The following is a 14065-nucleotide window of genomic DNA, read 5'->3' as shown; positions in this document are numbered from 1 at the left end:
TGATAGTAAATTTGGGAGCAAAAGCATGGTACCCCCCACTATCTTCGGAAGAATCGATGAGCGGATATCCAAGAGAATAACTGTCTGATGCCAATGAGGTGGCTGACTGGTCCTAGATGTGTTTTCCGTCATCAATCCAGGATGCTGGACCGGAAGCAGCGTTGCCGATGGCTAATTCACAACTGGACTATTGCAAGAGGCTGACACAGAAGCCAATAAACCCTCCCCAAACACGGGTCGTGGGACTTGAAACGGACTTTGGACTGACGAGAGAGGTTCAGGCAGGGAGAAAAGAGAAAAAAAAAAAAAGAAAAAGAAAAAGAGCACCGGCCTTGTATCCAATAAGTTCCTGCCCCACAAGAAAAGATGCAATACAGTAGGTTGAGGTAGCTGCTCTACACGGAGAGTAGCGGAATACGGAGAGTTCCAGCTTACACGGAATTGACTTGATATGACCTTTTAAATGTCGGAACTAACAACCGACAGACACCGGCTTGATGGTATTGATACTGTCTGCAGCAGGCATGGGACTTGTGTACCGATCGTGATTTTAGCAATCATTATGCCGATCAAGGAACGGGCCAATGCCGGCAAAAAATAATCGCGAGTTTGATAGCAATTTGGTATCGTATGCCATCCTAGTGAAGCAATCAAATTCACTATAAACCAGCAAATAGTACAACAATACCGAAATTACATCTGCACACACACACGCACAGACACACGAATGGCCCTCAAGCTCGAACTGAGCAGCTCTCGGTACTGAGTAAATTAAAATCATCACATAACAATCAAGAGGAACGGCGATACAATAGTAATTGGAAACCAAAACCTACATAATACCCGGAAAAAAGAAAGAAAGGAAAAATCAGAAATCAGACACAGAGAGCTGGCTCTTGTTACGGATGAATTGGATGAGTGGAAGACCAACAGCCGATGTATATCGTTCAGTCCCGCCAGAAGGTCTTCCTTAGCCGCGGCGTCAGTTGCTCCAGAGTGGGGGTCTTCTGCTTCTCTCTTTTTTCCTTGGAGTCGTTGTCGGCATCGGGTGCGTTGGATATCTGAGACTCAGAGGGGGTCTCGGAGACCACAGACTTGGAAACGGGTTTGGAATCCGTCTTTGCCTTCTTATTTCTGGACTTCGTCTTGGTGGACTTCGTCTTTCGGGACATCGCCTTGGATTTGGTACTGGTCTTCTCCGGGATTACCTCGCCCACCACTTCCGCCGGGAACATTTGGTAAGGCGAGCGCTTCGCAAACTGACCAAACGATTGCATGTCGGCATAGGCGAGTCCCGGGCGAGCAACAATGAGGCTGCGACCCCCCTGGGCAGGTGCAAAGCCTCGAATGCGGCGATCATTGATGAAGTGATAATAGTGCGAGGTCATGCGGTCATCCTCGTAGTCAAAGACCGGCAGCTCGGGTAGGCGAGTTATCACAGAGTTGCCGTAGATCCCACCCTCGGTGTAGAGGACTGTCTTAACTGCCTCTTCAAGGAGGTCCTGAAGCGCGTCGTTGCGGTCTGCTATCACAGCCTCATCTTCCAAAGGGCGAAGAAGGAGTTGGAAGACCCTGCGCCCAAGAAGTTCATCTCTAAAAGCAGTTATCAATGTCTTACGGCGGGCAAAATTGCTCCGGGCAAGTTCTGTGTCATGAGGCACGCCGACGAAGGGGCTGTTCGCATTGGACTCCGATATGACCAATGATTTCAAGCATGCTGCACCAAAGCCAGTTGCTGCACGTAGTCTATCATACAGATGCTGAAACCGTCGAGGGAACTGAGGATCACCTTCGACGTCGGTAGAATCGATCCTGCCATCCATGAACCAAAAGGGAGATTCGATAAATGTTGCGAAGATGAATTGATAAAGCATTGCTTGGAGTAGAACACCACACAGATTCCCGCGAACTGCCGGCGGAGATAAAGCTCTGATACTATCCCAGTCGTCCTGAACGCACTGGCCCTGGAGGCTGGCAATGATGTCCTGTTTATCGTCTTTCGAGAGATGCTGAACCTTTTTTTCTTGGCTCCACTGCCAAGTCCAGCTCATCACTGCGATGTGCAGTTTGTTGAACATGTCATGCATGACAGTGGGATAACCTCGCCTGTATGAAGGTTGGTCTTGCATGTCGTACATCTGGCTCAAGACGTCATGGAATTCTTCCCGTGTGCAGAAATAGGAGGCAAGGCCGTAGATGTGGGTTGAGGCTGGGTCGTTGGGATTCTCGTCGCCTGATGTGCTGGAAGCCTCATCATCTGGGTCGGAGGACTCGTCGTCGTCCCTAACATGCTTGAGTATCTTACTATTACGAGTGGTGACCATGGCTGTGCGAGAGGAGAAACAGAAATCCGAGAAGGTAACAGATAGGAATAAGATAGAAAAACGGAAACCGAAAAAAAAACAAATAGAAGAAAAAAACCGAAGTGAGTTTAAGAAGAGATGCAGAATTCAGTGAGACTGAGTACAGATAAACTTCAGGCACGGAGAAACACAAGTTGACAAAATGACTGGGAGACAGGGTGGAGAGGTAAATAAGCTCATTTGATAGAAAGGATGGAAAAAGGAAGAAGAGAATCCAGTAAGTAAGGAGGTGAGCTGGGGTTTAAAGAGAAAAGAAGAAAAGAAAGATCCAATACTTGTTAGTATTGCTGATGTCCTTTCCAGCCTTTGAAAGACCCCCTCCCCCCTTCTTTATGGCTTTCTAAGCGTATATTTGGTATTTTACACACCCCTTTTCTGGACCATTTCTGGTTGTTTATGTTTTTGGGTTTCCGTTCATTGCCAGGGGAAAATCAAAGGACAGTATGTTACCACTTTTACCAGTTGACTTGTTTGCTTTTTCGGATACGATTTCGTTCCCATTCTAGACCACGCCTCCGGTTCCCGTATTGAACCTTCATTGAAGAGTTTCAACCGGGAAACCTTCTTTGTCCGGGATCCATTCGGGGCGTAGCCGGGAAAGTCTATACACTCATCGTAGACTCAAGATGGCGGAAACAGAGCCCGAAATACCAACACGACGGGATCAGAGAAGTAGAGAAGGGAGAGCAAGACAGAGTGACAGAGAGAGACATGGCTAATGAGCTGGACTGGTCTCTAATTCATTTTATTGCATAACGCCATGCTAGAAAGTGCCAGGAATTCGAGAGACCTGAAGCTCATAAATTGAGCGAGCCTAACAGCGTGGTGATTCCCTTCTCAACTCATAATTCTATCCAATCTACTGCATATCCTTAGGGTCAGTAGTACTGACACGCACCATCTTTGTTCCTGTGCTCTCTTACTGAATCGCAACTTGTTACCTTTCATTGGGACAACCTTTACTCTCACAATGAACAACCAGGACCGTCTCGTCGTTGGATTGGACCATGGTACGAGCAAAACGGGCAAGTGACGACCCTCCTTCGGTGTACTCGGCTTGGTTTTCCGTTCACTCCCCTTTCAAACTCGGGCGCTAATCATAAAATGCAATTTAGCCCTGACATACTGGGCACAAAGCCGAGGGGAGGTTGTGGAGTGGACGCCTGTTAACCGCATTCCGATCACACCGTCCGTCATGGCCTACCCCGACAAAAGGCCGCCCCTTTGGGGCAACGCCGCCAGAGAACATCGCGACCGCGTTTCCTGGTCCAAGTTACTGGTGGATGGCTCTTCGCCTGTACCAGTGAATGGACTGGATCTCAGGGCTCTCCTCGGAGACAAAGGCTTCAGCTTTTATCGAAATCGCATCCGGATTACGCGCGTCATAGCGGACTATCTACGAAATATCCGATTGTCTTTCTGCAATGACCCCAACGTCACCAAAAACTTAAGGATTCGAGCCCTGCCACCCATTGCCTGGCACTTTTCAATGCCAGCCTGTTGGTCCAGAGATGGAGTCAAGACAATGATGGCTGCAGTGGAGACGGCTGGATTTCTAGACAACGGCGGTACCGTTTCCTACTATTCGGAAGCGACGGCCGCTGCCATTGGGGTCTCCTACAGACTCATCGCCAATTCCGTCCAGGTAGGGGATAAACTACTCGTGTGCGACCTTGGGGGCGTCACCAACGTAAGAAGACTTTGACGGCCAGGTGACTGGTTTGACATGCGCAATAGCTTACATGGAGCAGGATTTTACGACCTTCAAAATCACGGGGGTCGATCCGAATCATCCCCGACGATTGTCCTTTCAACAAATCGGCAATCACAGTTCGGCTGATTGTACAAATCCGCACATTGAGAATGCCCTTCTATGGCACATCCGGCGAGAGCTGGGTCTGCCGCTGAAATCTGGGGATGTGGCTCGCCTAGCGGTTGAAGCTGCCAGGGCGGCGAAGGAACGATACAATGGTCGTGGCAACGTGACTGTTACCCTCCCCATTGCCTGGGACTATCTGCAAAGACGGTACGCCGGCGGCTGCGACAGTTTTAACTTTGACGACAGACAGTTTACTTTCAGCGCCAGCGTGCTTCAGGGAGCCATGGATTTGGTTGTCACTGACGTCCTGGGCCGGATAAAAGATCAAGCCAGGTCGTGCGGCGCCAATAAGATAGCCGTTGTGGGAGGCTTGAGCTGTTCCCGGTATTTCCAGAGACGAATAGAGGCCGATTTTGCCAATATCCCCGAGGTCAGCCATCTGCTGCCTGTGAATTATTTTGATGGCTATGACCCGTGGGTTGCCTTGCTCTCCTCTCTTCCAAACAGAGCTAACCGTGAATCACAGCATGACAATTGTTTCACACGGTTTGACCCGTATAGGGAGCGCCCCAAACCCTATGCAGTATAGGAGTCAATGGGAGTATGGGATTTTCAGCTCCTTCATCGAACGACTTGGGACCGGGGATCTGCACTCCGAATATCGTCATACGACTGCTATTACTTTGGTACGCATCCTCTTTGATTGCCCCTATCACGGTTTGCCATTCTGAGTCTGACAGCTTCGAACATCTTCTTTCAGGTTCAGGCGAGTAATAATGTGCCCCGACAAGGGCAGGTACGATTTCGCCTTAGTGTACGCAGCCGATACCTCTCGGAGGACATAATGATAAGACGGCGTGATGTGGCTGGCAGTCAGTATACACTATCCTACACTGGTTCCTCACATTGACTGCGGACTGACACCCCCCCGCTAGACGTGCAAACCGCTGCGTTGTGCAAGCACAATGTTGACGATAATACCCCCTATGTTGATGAGTACCGGTACCGGGATCTGAATGTAACTGTCCGCTACTATGAGATAGTTGCATCTTGGTCATTGAAGGCAGACGCCCACTTCAACATGGAATGGAGATTCGAGGCGGAGGCCCCGGGCACCGGATTGCTGCATGAAGTAGCAACCGTCAGCCATCGAGCGGATGAGATAATGATCTGCTGGGCCACTTGAAAATGGTAGATTTTCTATTTTTTCTTTTTTTCTTTTTACCCCTTTGACTGTTCTCACTGTTCTCTACTCCATCTTGTTAGGCGAATAGCTTAACTTGTTCTCCCCGGCCTGTCTTCCTTATAATTACATTCTTAATCGCCTTTCATATGTTCGCCATCTAGTTTCGGGCATTATGGTTGTACTGGACCTGTTTGTGTATCTAGAATGTATCCATTTCATTTTATTTAATTGATCGCAGGAGAGCAGTATGCCTTCGGAGAACGAGTACTTACTACCCTGGCCGGTCCACTCTTAAACCCTCCGTCGTTCCGCCCATTATGCTCCTGTCATCATCCTCACTGCCACTCTTCCGGATTAAAAAGTTCTCCAACAAGGATGATGTTTTGGTAGAAGGATACACATAAGGTAGTATTAGCCCATCACTAGTAGCACCGATGAGGGGTCGTTAACCCCGCGGGACTCATACCAGCTTCGTATAGATGAAAGGAGCCTTCCTTTTTACCCCTTTTTATTTATGTATGTATGTTCACTTCACTTTTTGCCCCTTTCCCCCCTCGAATGCAAACGAAGGGACCAGAAGTGCAGCTACACTGGGCGAGAAATCGGGAGGGCTACGAGGAGAGTTAGTAGCCTACTAGTAGGTGGGAAGCGAATCACAGCCGGATACCTACAGCTTTTGTGTGAAGGGTCTAAACTCCACGTCAAAGTCAGGGAGCTCTCTCGTGCGGTCAGAGAGCACGCAAACGCTACAGACTGGCGGAACAAGGCCCAAAGTTGAAATCGAATGGTACGAGAGATGAACACGACCGACAGAATGTACTCAATACGTCAATAAGCCCATGGGTACTGTCGCCTCTCAGGGCTTCCTTCCTCAGAACTCAATTCTGAAAATTCAACAGCTAGTCTACTGCCGCCAGATGGTCTCTCGTAGGGGCGGAAGATCCCTGACCGGATCAGCATTCTCCTCCGTGTCATCATCTTCCTGGCTGTCTCCTTCCTCCTTGTCCATTCCAACGGTGTCCTCGCAGTCATTGCTGACAGCAGCAGCTACCCATAGTGCCCGCCTTGGCTGCCACCAGTACTTCGGCACGGTTCACCATATATGGGGGCACCGTACAGAAGTGTTTGAGGGAGATGATGTCGATGTAGCTATAGCTTGGCCGCGTCACAATCAAAACCCGACTGCCTTCGACGGGTTCAAATCCTGCGTGGAAGGGATGGACGATCGTCTGGCCCGACCAGTGGTTGAATTTCGGAAGATCAGGCAGTCGCACAATGTTCATATTACCGTAGAGACCACCATCGCCGTGAATGACGGTCTGAGCGGCAGATTCGAGGAGTAAACGCAGACTACTCTTGCGCTGGGATCGTTTGTACTTGGTCATTGGATCCCGAAGCAAGAGCTGGAAGAGCCGGGAACGCATCAACTCATCAGTGTAGGTCTTCACAAGCGCCGTGCGATGTTTAATTGTGTTGCGGCCGACGGGAGTGGGTGGGATGTTGTTCATCACGCAGGGTTCATCGTTGAGCTTTCCAACATTGATGGATCTCCACCACGCTGCATCCTCGCGGGAAACTTTGTGGTTTCGTTAGGGGTCAGTAAAATCGCATTGTCTGCCGGTGAGAAGTTTGAGGGAAGTAAGAAACAAAGACGGATGGGACGAAGGAACAAGAGCAGACCAAAAGATCATGATAATTAAATGCAAAGAAAAGGGTGGTATATGACCTGACCTTGTAGGAGCCTCTCGTACACGTACTGGAACCTCTTGTGGAAGTCAGACTGGGGCTCTGAATCGGTGGCATTGATCTTTCCGTCCATGAACCAGAAAGGAGAATCTATGAACTTGGTACAGATGAATTGTTTCAGCATTGTCTCAATCAGGATCATTCCGAAATTAGCCCGAGCGGCAGGAGGGAGGCTGAGAAGGATGTATCCCAGTCTTCCTGGACACAGTATTCATCCAAGCTGGCGATAATCGCCTGTTTATCCGAATCCGCAAGATGAGAGAGTGACTCTCCCTTTCCCGACATGGTTGCCCATGTTCTCACCCGAACAAAGACCGACTCAAGAGCATGGCCGACCGTCACCTCTGCAGCTCTGGGGGCGGCGAGGGTGTAAAATATAGCTTTATGATGATTGATCATGTCGTGATACTCATCTCGTCGACAAAGGTACATCTCATTGGGGTAGATGGCTGGCTTAGGGACTGGGATCTGGCAATTCAGCGGGGTTTGCTCCATTTCCTCTTCCCGGGAACGCTTAGAAGGATTCTTCTGGGTGCTAGTTGTCGCCATGGTAGTGATGATGATAAGTTCACGGAGGAAGAGAGATAGAGAGAGAAGGGAATGGTGCCTGTGGGTGTGAGTGTAAAAGGGAGACAGGCCGAAGAAGGCAAAACAGGTGAAGAGTAGGAAAAGAAGCATACAACGAAAATAAGGCAAAGCAAAAAAGAAAAGTACCAAGAAAGAATGGAACGGGGAGGCGTATATGGGAAACAAAAAGGGTTCGGTCGACCGACCCCATGCAGGAACGAACGGGTCATTGTTACAATTTTGGTTTGATAAACTCATCATCGGTACCTTGTATACTTTTTGTAAAATTTTCTTTTTGCTATCTTCGTGTACTTTTGTAGCCTCGTATGTTGTTGCCATTTTTACTTTTTCGTTTCTTCCTCTCTCTCTCTCTCTCTTTCATTCCTTCTAGTTATTTTTTTGGTCGATTTTCATGTGGTACTTTTCCAAGGGAAATACACCTCGTATTCTCGGTCAAGCCGCAGAAGCTTCTTCCGCCCTGACAAACATCAACACTTTCTGGCCCGTAGGTCTGGGCAGACTTGTCTACCCTCAAGAGATATTCTGGCGCCTATGGAATTATTGTATTTTCCCGGCTCCACGAGTAACATGAAGACATCTAAGAATAGTTTCGGACGTGTCTTCCCAGGGCCCTATTTTGGTAAAGTCCAAGTATCAAATGTCGTCTTTGGTTGCTGACTTCGCCATCTTTCAGTTTCTCAATGATGAACCATGTCTAGTAAACCAAACAAATCTTGTGTAGATGTAGGCGTTGGTGTTACAAAGACCGACAAGCCACACTTCCCAACCCCTTCTTTATCTTCCGAGTGAACATGTTGATGTAGCCCCGTCGGGCAACCGCTAACATATGGATGAATCTCCGTCGTAGTGGTAACCTACGCCGGCTCCAACACCAGACAGGTGGGGCGCCTTGGATACCTCAGGAGACATGACTGGTATGACTGTAGCAGACCGAGAGGGAATCTCAGGGTAGAAGGTCACTAGTGGCATAACCTATATCTTTCTAGCCATTCTTCTGCCTGAGGCATCAATCCACCATGTGCCCTCTCCGGGCTGAAAGAAGTCCCGATCACGTGGTCCCAAGAGTAGTGACATGACACCTCAGGCATCAATCACTTGTCCTCACGTGCCTGGCTTCGAATCAAGCCATTCCTTCATGCATGCCTCTTGTTGATTTCATATTTCACTGCATGATGATTGTGTGTGTGTGAGAGAGAGAGAGGGATGGAAGTTTACAGCAGAAGATGTGCGCAAGGATTGACAAATGCACCTTTGCTTACCCATATTCCGGTGGAAGGCAGCTAGCTAATTCCGCGTCTTGCTAAGAGCTGATTAATCCCCCGAAGCATCAGTGAGGGTCTCTTCCCTCCGACTTACAAATCCTGATTGGTCGAGCATGGTAATCACGCCACGGTAACCTAGTGAGATTGATAATAATGAAAAATATGAAGAAGATGAAAGTGTTCAATAGAATGGAAATGTATACCCCACCCGGCTGGCGGGGTTAAATTAAAACCCCTCTTCGCAGCACACCGCATATCTATATAAGCAGTAGTCCAGCCCCGACGTCAAGTGTGACATTCGAATCAGCCTTCCAAAATTACTCTCAATACCGATCAAATTCAATCCATCAATCAATTACTTAGACATAAATACTCCCACAATGGGTTCCACACAGCCGCAATTCAAAAACCCTGCCACCACCTCCCTTCTGGAGCTGGTCAAGGCCCGCCGCACCTACTACGGTCTCAAGGCTGAGAGCCCCATTTCCGACGATGCCATTGAGAGCATCGTCGCCAACGCCGTCCTGCACGTGCCCAGCTCCTTCAACACCCAGACTTCCCGCGTCGTTCTGCTGCTGAAGGAGGAGCACCAGAAGGTCTGGGACATTGCTATCGCTGCCATGGAGGGTCTGGTTGCCGCTGGCACCCTCCCTAAGGAGAACTTTGAGAACCAGACTAAGCCCAAGCTTGAAGCCTTCCGCGCGGGCTACGGAACGGTCTGTTTGCCCCTATAATTTGGATTGACCGAATCATCCAGCTAAACCAACAGTAGGTCCTCTTCTTCGTCGATTATGACTCCCTCGCCGGTATCAAGGAGAAGTTCGCCATCTACGCCGACAAGTTTGACCCCTTTGCCCTGGAGTCCAATGCCATGTCCCAGTACCTTAGTAAGTCATCTACCACCTAACAATATTCCTACCGGTCCATAACGGTCCTTACCATCTCTCATCATCATCACTTGCTGACTCTCGTCCCAGTCTGGACCGCTTTGGAGTCCGAGGGCTTCGGTGCCAACCTGCAGCACTACAGCCCGCTCGTTGATGGACAGATCCAGAAGCAGTGGAACCTGCCGGCCTCATGGAAGCTCGACGCTCAGCTGGTCTTCGGCGTCCCTACCTCGGAGCCCGGCGAGAAGGCGTTTGCGCCCCTGGAGGACCGCTTCAAGGTCTTTGGCAAATAGACGCATTATGATTGATGCCATTCTGGAGTTAGCGTGTTAGATTAGACTTGCGGATTCGTGCCCTGAGGCGTACCGCCGCTCGAATAGACTTCTTCTAATTTTGTTGCAATATTCTCGTACGAATCCATAGGCGCGCTGGAACTGATAGGGGTGATCGGCACGGCCTTAACTGTCGTGATCTGTTTGCCAATAGATCTAACAACAAAGTAGATCGAGCACCATACAGAGTTTGCGTGCATGAGGGTCTTCATCTCTCAGAAGGATTCATCGCTGCCTTGTAGCGCCTCGCATTTACCCACAGAAGAGATTGGCCACAGTGCAACCGTGAGCAAGATATGCAGGACCATAGGCAACGATGAAACACACATGCAACCAGTCCGAATCTTAAGAGATGCTTATCTTCGTGGTCTCTGTCCCTGTAACGCCGACAGCTAAAATTAGCCCTCCCCACTGTTGTCCCGCCGAACAAGCTCATCGCGTACCCGCTCGTACTCGCTCACGAATTACCCGGTTCGGCAATACCACCATGGCTCTCCTCACGGGATTAATAGATATAAGACCGTCATCCAGGACTTGAGAATTTCAGAATCAAAGCCATCTAACCGTTTTTTGAACACAGAAACACAATCGCTTTTGTCTGTGAACTCTGACCATGGACTTTCAATTCCACCCCGGCGTCAATGGCTCCGATCCCTACGTCGATTTCTACCCTTACACGCCGTCCGCGACAGCCGGATATGCTTTCATGGCTATTTTCGGTCTTGCGACCCTAGTTCACTTCGTCATGATGTTTCCTTACCGCGCTGCATACTTCATACCGCTAGTTATCGGGGGAATATGTGCGTCGAATCCATCTTTACCCTATCAACTGCCCCGAGCCCTACCACGACATCTGTCCATCCATTTCCCCATCCATCTAACATAATCTCTCATTAGGTGAAACCTTCGGCTACTATGGCCGTGCCTGGTCCCATCAAGGCCGGACGCTCATCGGTCCCTGGGCCTTGCAAGAGATGCTCATCCTCTGCGCGCCGCCCTTCATCGCCGCCACCATCTACATGATCCTCGGACGCATGATCGTCGCCTTCGCAGCCGAGCACCACTCCGTCATCCGCCCCAAGTGGCTCACCAAGATCTTTGTCCTCAACGACGTCATCTGCTTTCTAACGCAGATTGGCGGTGCGGGCGTGCAGGTTACCGGCGACGAGCATCTCATGAAAACGGGGATCAAAGCTGTCCTGGCAGGGTTGATATTCTCTCTGGTGATCTTCCTGTTGTTTGTGTGGGTTGCTATCGTGTTTCATCTGCGGTTGAGTTGCGATCCGACGTGGGTGGTCAATGAGAATCCGTGGTTGATGGGCGGATGGAAGCGGTATATGTGGGCGTTGTATGTGGCGTGTGGAGCGTTGATGCTGAGAAACTTGGTCAGGACGGTGCAGTTTGGAGCCAATGAGACGTCACCTTTGAACACTCAGGAGGTCTATATTTATGTCTTTGATGCCGCCTTGATGTTTGTTTCTATGGCGGTGTTGGTGGTGTATCATCCGGGAACGATGATTAAGAAGGCGAGAAGGACCAAGGAGGCGGCGGAGTATTGCCAGCCCATGGCGGATATTGGTGATGAGGAGGGGGGGAAATGATGTTGTCCTGGTGCTTTATTTCGTTATAATTCCTTTTGTCTTTGGGTTACCACGGTACATATTATGTTTGTGGAGGTTTTGTGATATTTATTGAGTTTTTTCGTTGTCCAAATGTTCATATGTGCATAGGAAGTATGCGGTCTGTTATTATTGAACTATTACAGTATGAAAGTGCCATGTGTAGGTACTCCTCCTTCAATCACCTGGATCGGCCACGCAAGCCATTGCTGGTCTTCCTCTCCCAAGGATGTGCGCACCCCATGCAGCACATGCGCATCCCATCCCTGCATTAGCCACGACGACCGCTGATACACCAACAATATACTCCAATGTCCAAATAGAATCAATGCGTATCGGTCCTTTTGCTCCAAAAGGGAGATCATCTCCGCCCGTAGACGGTACACCCACCCCACCACCAGATGCATCAGGCAGATGCCATCCTTCCCAGCGCTGCGCATCTTATACACTTCCTCGAATGCCGAGAGTAGATCACTTATGGCAGCTGCGAACAAGGTTCGGGACGTTTCGTCGGTCACATGAGACAGGATAAAAGCCTGGACTTGTCGGACCTGTTGCAGATGCTCGTCCAGTTCTGCCTGCAACTCATCACTCACACCGCCGATACTATCGTCCGGAATCGGTTCTAGAACACCGGTGAAGACGCGATCATGATTTTGCGATACAATAGAATGCACGCCATGCAACAGGATGAGCCACTCAGATCGGCCGATGTCACTAAACACCAGATACTCGCCGCGACGGGGCCCACGACCGAAATACACCAGGCAGATGAGGGCCGCAGACATGTAGATTAGCTGACAATTTTCCGTGTTCAGAAGGCACAGTACAGCAGATACCGATCGGACCCCAAAGGTGAAGTGATCGTCAGCTTGAGCGATAAACTGCGTGCGCGAAGCGGGATCTTCATGCGCCAAATGCAACGCCGACAGCGCCAGAATTAGATGCATAATAGAGGGAAATGAGATGCCCCATTGCGGAACGTGATGGGACCAGACGCGTTTGTGGTCCATTTTCTCGTCTGCAAGGGTTTTGTAGGTTGAAGTCACAAAATGGTGATAGAGCTTCAGATCGGCAAACGAGATGCCACCAGACAGGGCACTTCCAGCGAGATCACATTGCACTCCAGTAGATGCGGATGTATCTGAGCTTGTTACAGCTTCTGTGCGGGTGCTTGGGGATGATGTTCTTAAACCGGGTTGATATTTGGATGGTCGAAACCGGAATCGGCGGGTTGGATCGGGGGAGGTCGAGGCGGCTGGGGAAGCAAAATCACATTCGATCGAGTGTCGCACACATTTTGTACAATGTGGCTTTTTCTCATCGCACTGTGGAAAGTCAGTATGACCAGAGAGAGGGTTATATGTGGCAGATCTGGGAATGAAGCAAGCCAAGGCACGAAAAATAGACAACATTGTGCCTAATAATGATGCTGTATACTAGTAGTAGGAGGGAAGTAATATATAGTACAGAGGAGGGTTGACAGTGTTCGTCCGGTTTCCATCCGACGGAAGCAGTGGGAAGCCTACCTTGACACGCCGTTTCTTACAATTCTGACATCCTGCGCGAGATTTATTGTGTGATCTCCGCGAGCGAATCTGCACAGGCAGCTGGTCGTTCATGGTTGGCGTGGAGGATTGAGATCATCGTATTCGTTCTGAAGTTGCCCCCTTTGGGGATCGGCTCCTGAGGCACTCGTGATCACGTGAAGATAGCAGAATTTTCGCCGGCCCAAACCTTCTTCTTCCTGGACGTTCCAGAGGTAACAACAAGCGTCGGTTTCTTGAATCAGAAGTCTCCGCAGGGAAAGCCTTTCCTGGCGTCTTTGGTCGGCCACAGATTCAGCCCGAAGGAGGGTCATATAACCTGATTGTACACCGTTCCTGTCCCCTTAATTAGGGTTCTGGCATCGATCGGTGCCTAAAAATAGAGGCCGACGGATCAACGACCAAGAATGGCGGATGCCTACATTCTGCCCTGAGCCAGTAGGACCACAGTTTCATCACTTTCATGGTCTCCCTTGGCTTGTATCCCCTCACTCGTCTCGGATTGCCGATCTCTTCTCCAAACCCAGTAACTATCTTGTGCATCTTATCTCACACAAGCACCGTTAGCTCACCGGCCAATCAGAGCGTATCTGGGCCTTGTAGCGCCCGCAACCCCTCATGCACTGCAGGGAGATAATACTAAACTACGACCTAGTACCATCTAGACTAGATAGAAGCCACCGACCGTAGTCTTTACTAGCAAACATATATTCTTG

At 49.7% G+C, this 14065-nt stretch overlaps 6 protein-coding genes across 6 annotated transcripts; 3 read left to right on the top strand and 3 right to left on the bottom strand.

The window, feature by feature from the left end:
- Positions 1-947: 947 nt before the first annotated feature.
- On the bottom strand, positions 948-2324 carry BO83DRAFT_320674 (uncharacterized protein; the record flags this gene model as incomplete). Its single annotated transcript, XM_025527817.1, has 1 exon — positions 948-2324. One exon carries the CDS (start codon positions 2322-2324, stop codon positions 948-950), a length of 1377 nt encoding a protein of 458 aa, XP_025384780.1.
- A 1009-nt stretch (positions 2325-3333) lies between these two features.
- Positions 3334-5368, top strand: BO83DRAFT_452951 (Hsp70 family protein; the record flags this gene model as incomplete). The annotated part of the gene is made up of 6 exons (XM_025536879.1): positions 3334-3388; positions 3479-4053; positions 4115-4656; positions 4709-4868; positions 4943-5054; positions 5118-5368. The coding sequence occupies 6 exons, from the start codon at positions 3334-3336 to the stop codon at positions 5366-5368; spliced, it is 1695 nt and encodes a 564-aa protein (XP_025384779.1).
- An 870-nt stretch (positions 5369-6238) lies between these two features.
- Positions 6239-7663, bottom strand: BO83DRAFT_452949 (uncharacterized protein; the record flags this gene model as incomplete). Its single annotated transcript, XM_025536878.1, has 4 exons — positions 6239-6389; positions 6445-6944; positions 7100-7241; positions 7319-7663. 4 exons carry the CDS (start codon positions 7661-7663, stop codon positions 6273-6275), a joined length of 1104 nt encoding a protein of 367 aa, XP_025384778.1. The 3' UTR covers positions 6239-6272.
- A 1681-nt stretch (positions 7664-9344) lies between these two features.
- On the top strand, positions 9345-10253 carry BO83DRAFT_419912 (Nitroreductase; the record flags this gene model as incomplete). Its single annotated transcript, XM_025534899.1, has 3 exons — positions 9345-9680; positions 9737-9851; positions 9942-10253. The coding sequence occupies 3 exons, from the start codon at positions 9345-9347 to the stop codon at positions 10142-10144; spliced, it is 654 nt and encodes a 217-aa protein (XP_025384777.1). The 3' UTR covers positions 10145-10253.
- Positions 10254-10796: 543 nt separating this feature from the next.
- On the top strand, positions 10797-11784 carry BO83DRAFT_440226 (RTA1 domain-containing protein; the record flags this gene model as incomplete). Its single annotated transcript, XM_025536238.1, has 2 exons — positions 10797-10983; positions 11081-11784. The coding sequence occupies 2 exons, from the start codon at positions 10797-10799 to the stop codon at positions 11782-11784; spliced, it is 891 nt and encodes a 296-aa protein (XP_025384776.1).
- Positions 11785-11933: 149 nt separating this feature from the next.
- On the bottom strand, positions 11934-13624 carry BO83DRAFT_410819 (Zn(II)2Cys6 transcription factor domain-containing protein). The gene is made up of 2 exons (XM_025534253.1): positions 13332-13624; positions 11934-13130 (listed from the first exon to the last, which is right to left on the bottom strand). The coding sequence occupies exons 1-2, from the start codon at positions 13422-13424 to the stop codon at positions 11943-11945; spliced, it is 1281 nt and encodes a 426-aa protein (XP_025384775.1). The 5' UTR covers positions 13425-13624; the 3' UTR covers positions 11934-11942.
- Between the last annotated feature and the right edge of the window lie 441 nt (positions 13625-14065).

Source organism: Aspergillus eucalypticola (genome assembly GCF_003184535.1).
Source record: "Aspergillus eucalypticola CBS 122712 chromosome Unknown BO83scaffold_26, whole genome shotgun sequence".
In the NCBI taxonomy this organism is placed as follows: domain Eukaryota; kingdom Fungi; phylum Ascomycota; class Eurotiomycetes; order Eurotiales; family Aspergillaceae; genus Aspergillus; species Aspergillus eucalypticola.
This window is presented reverse-complemented; position numbering and strand designations above follow the sequence as displayed.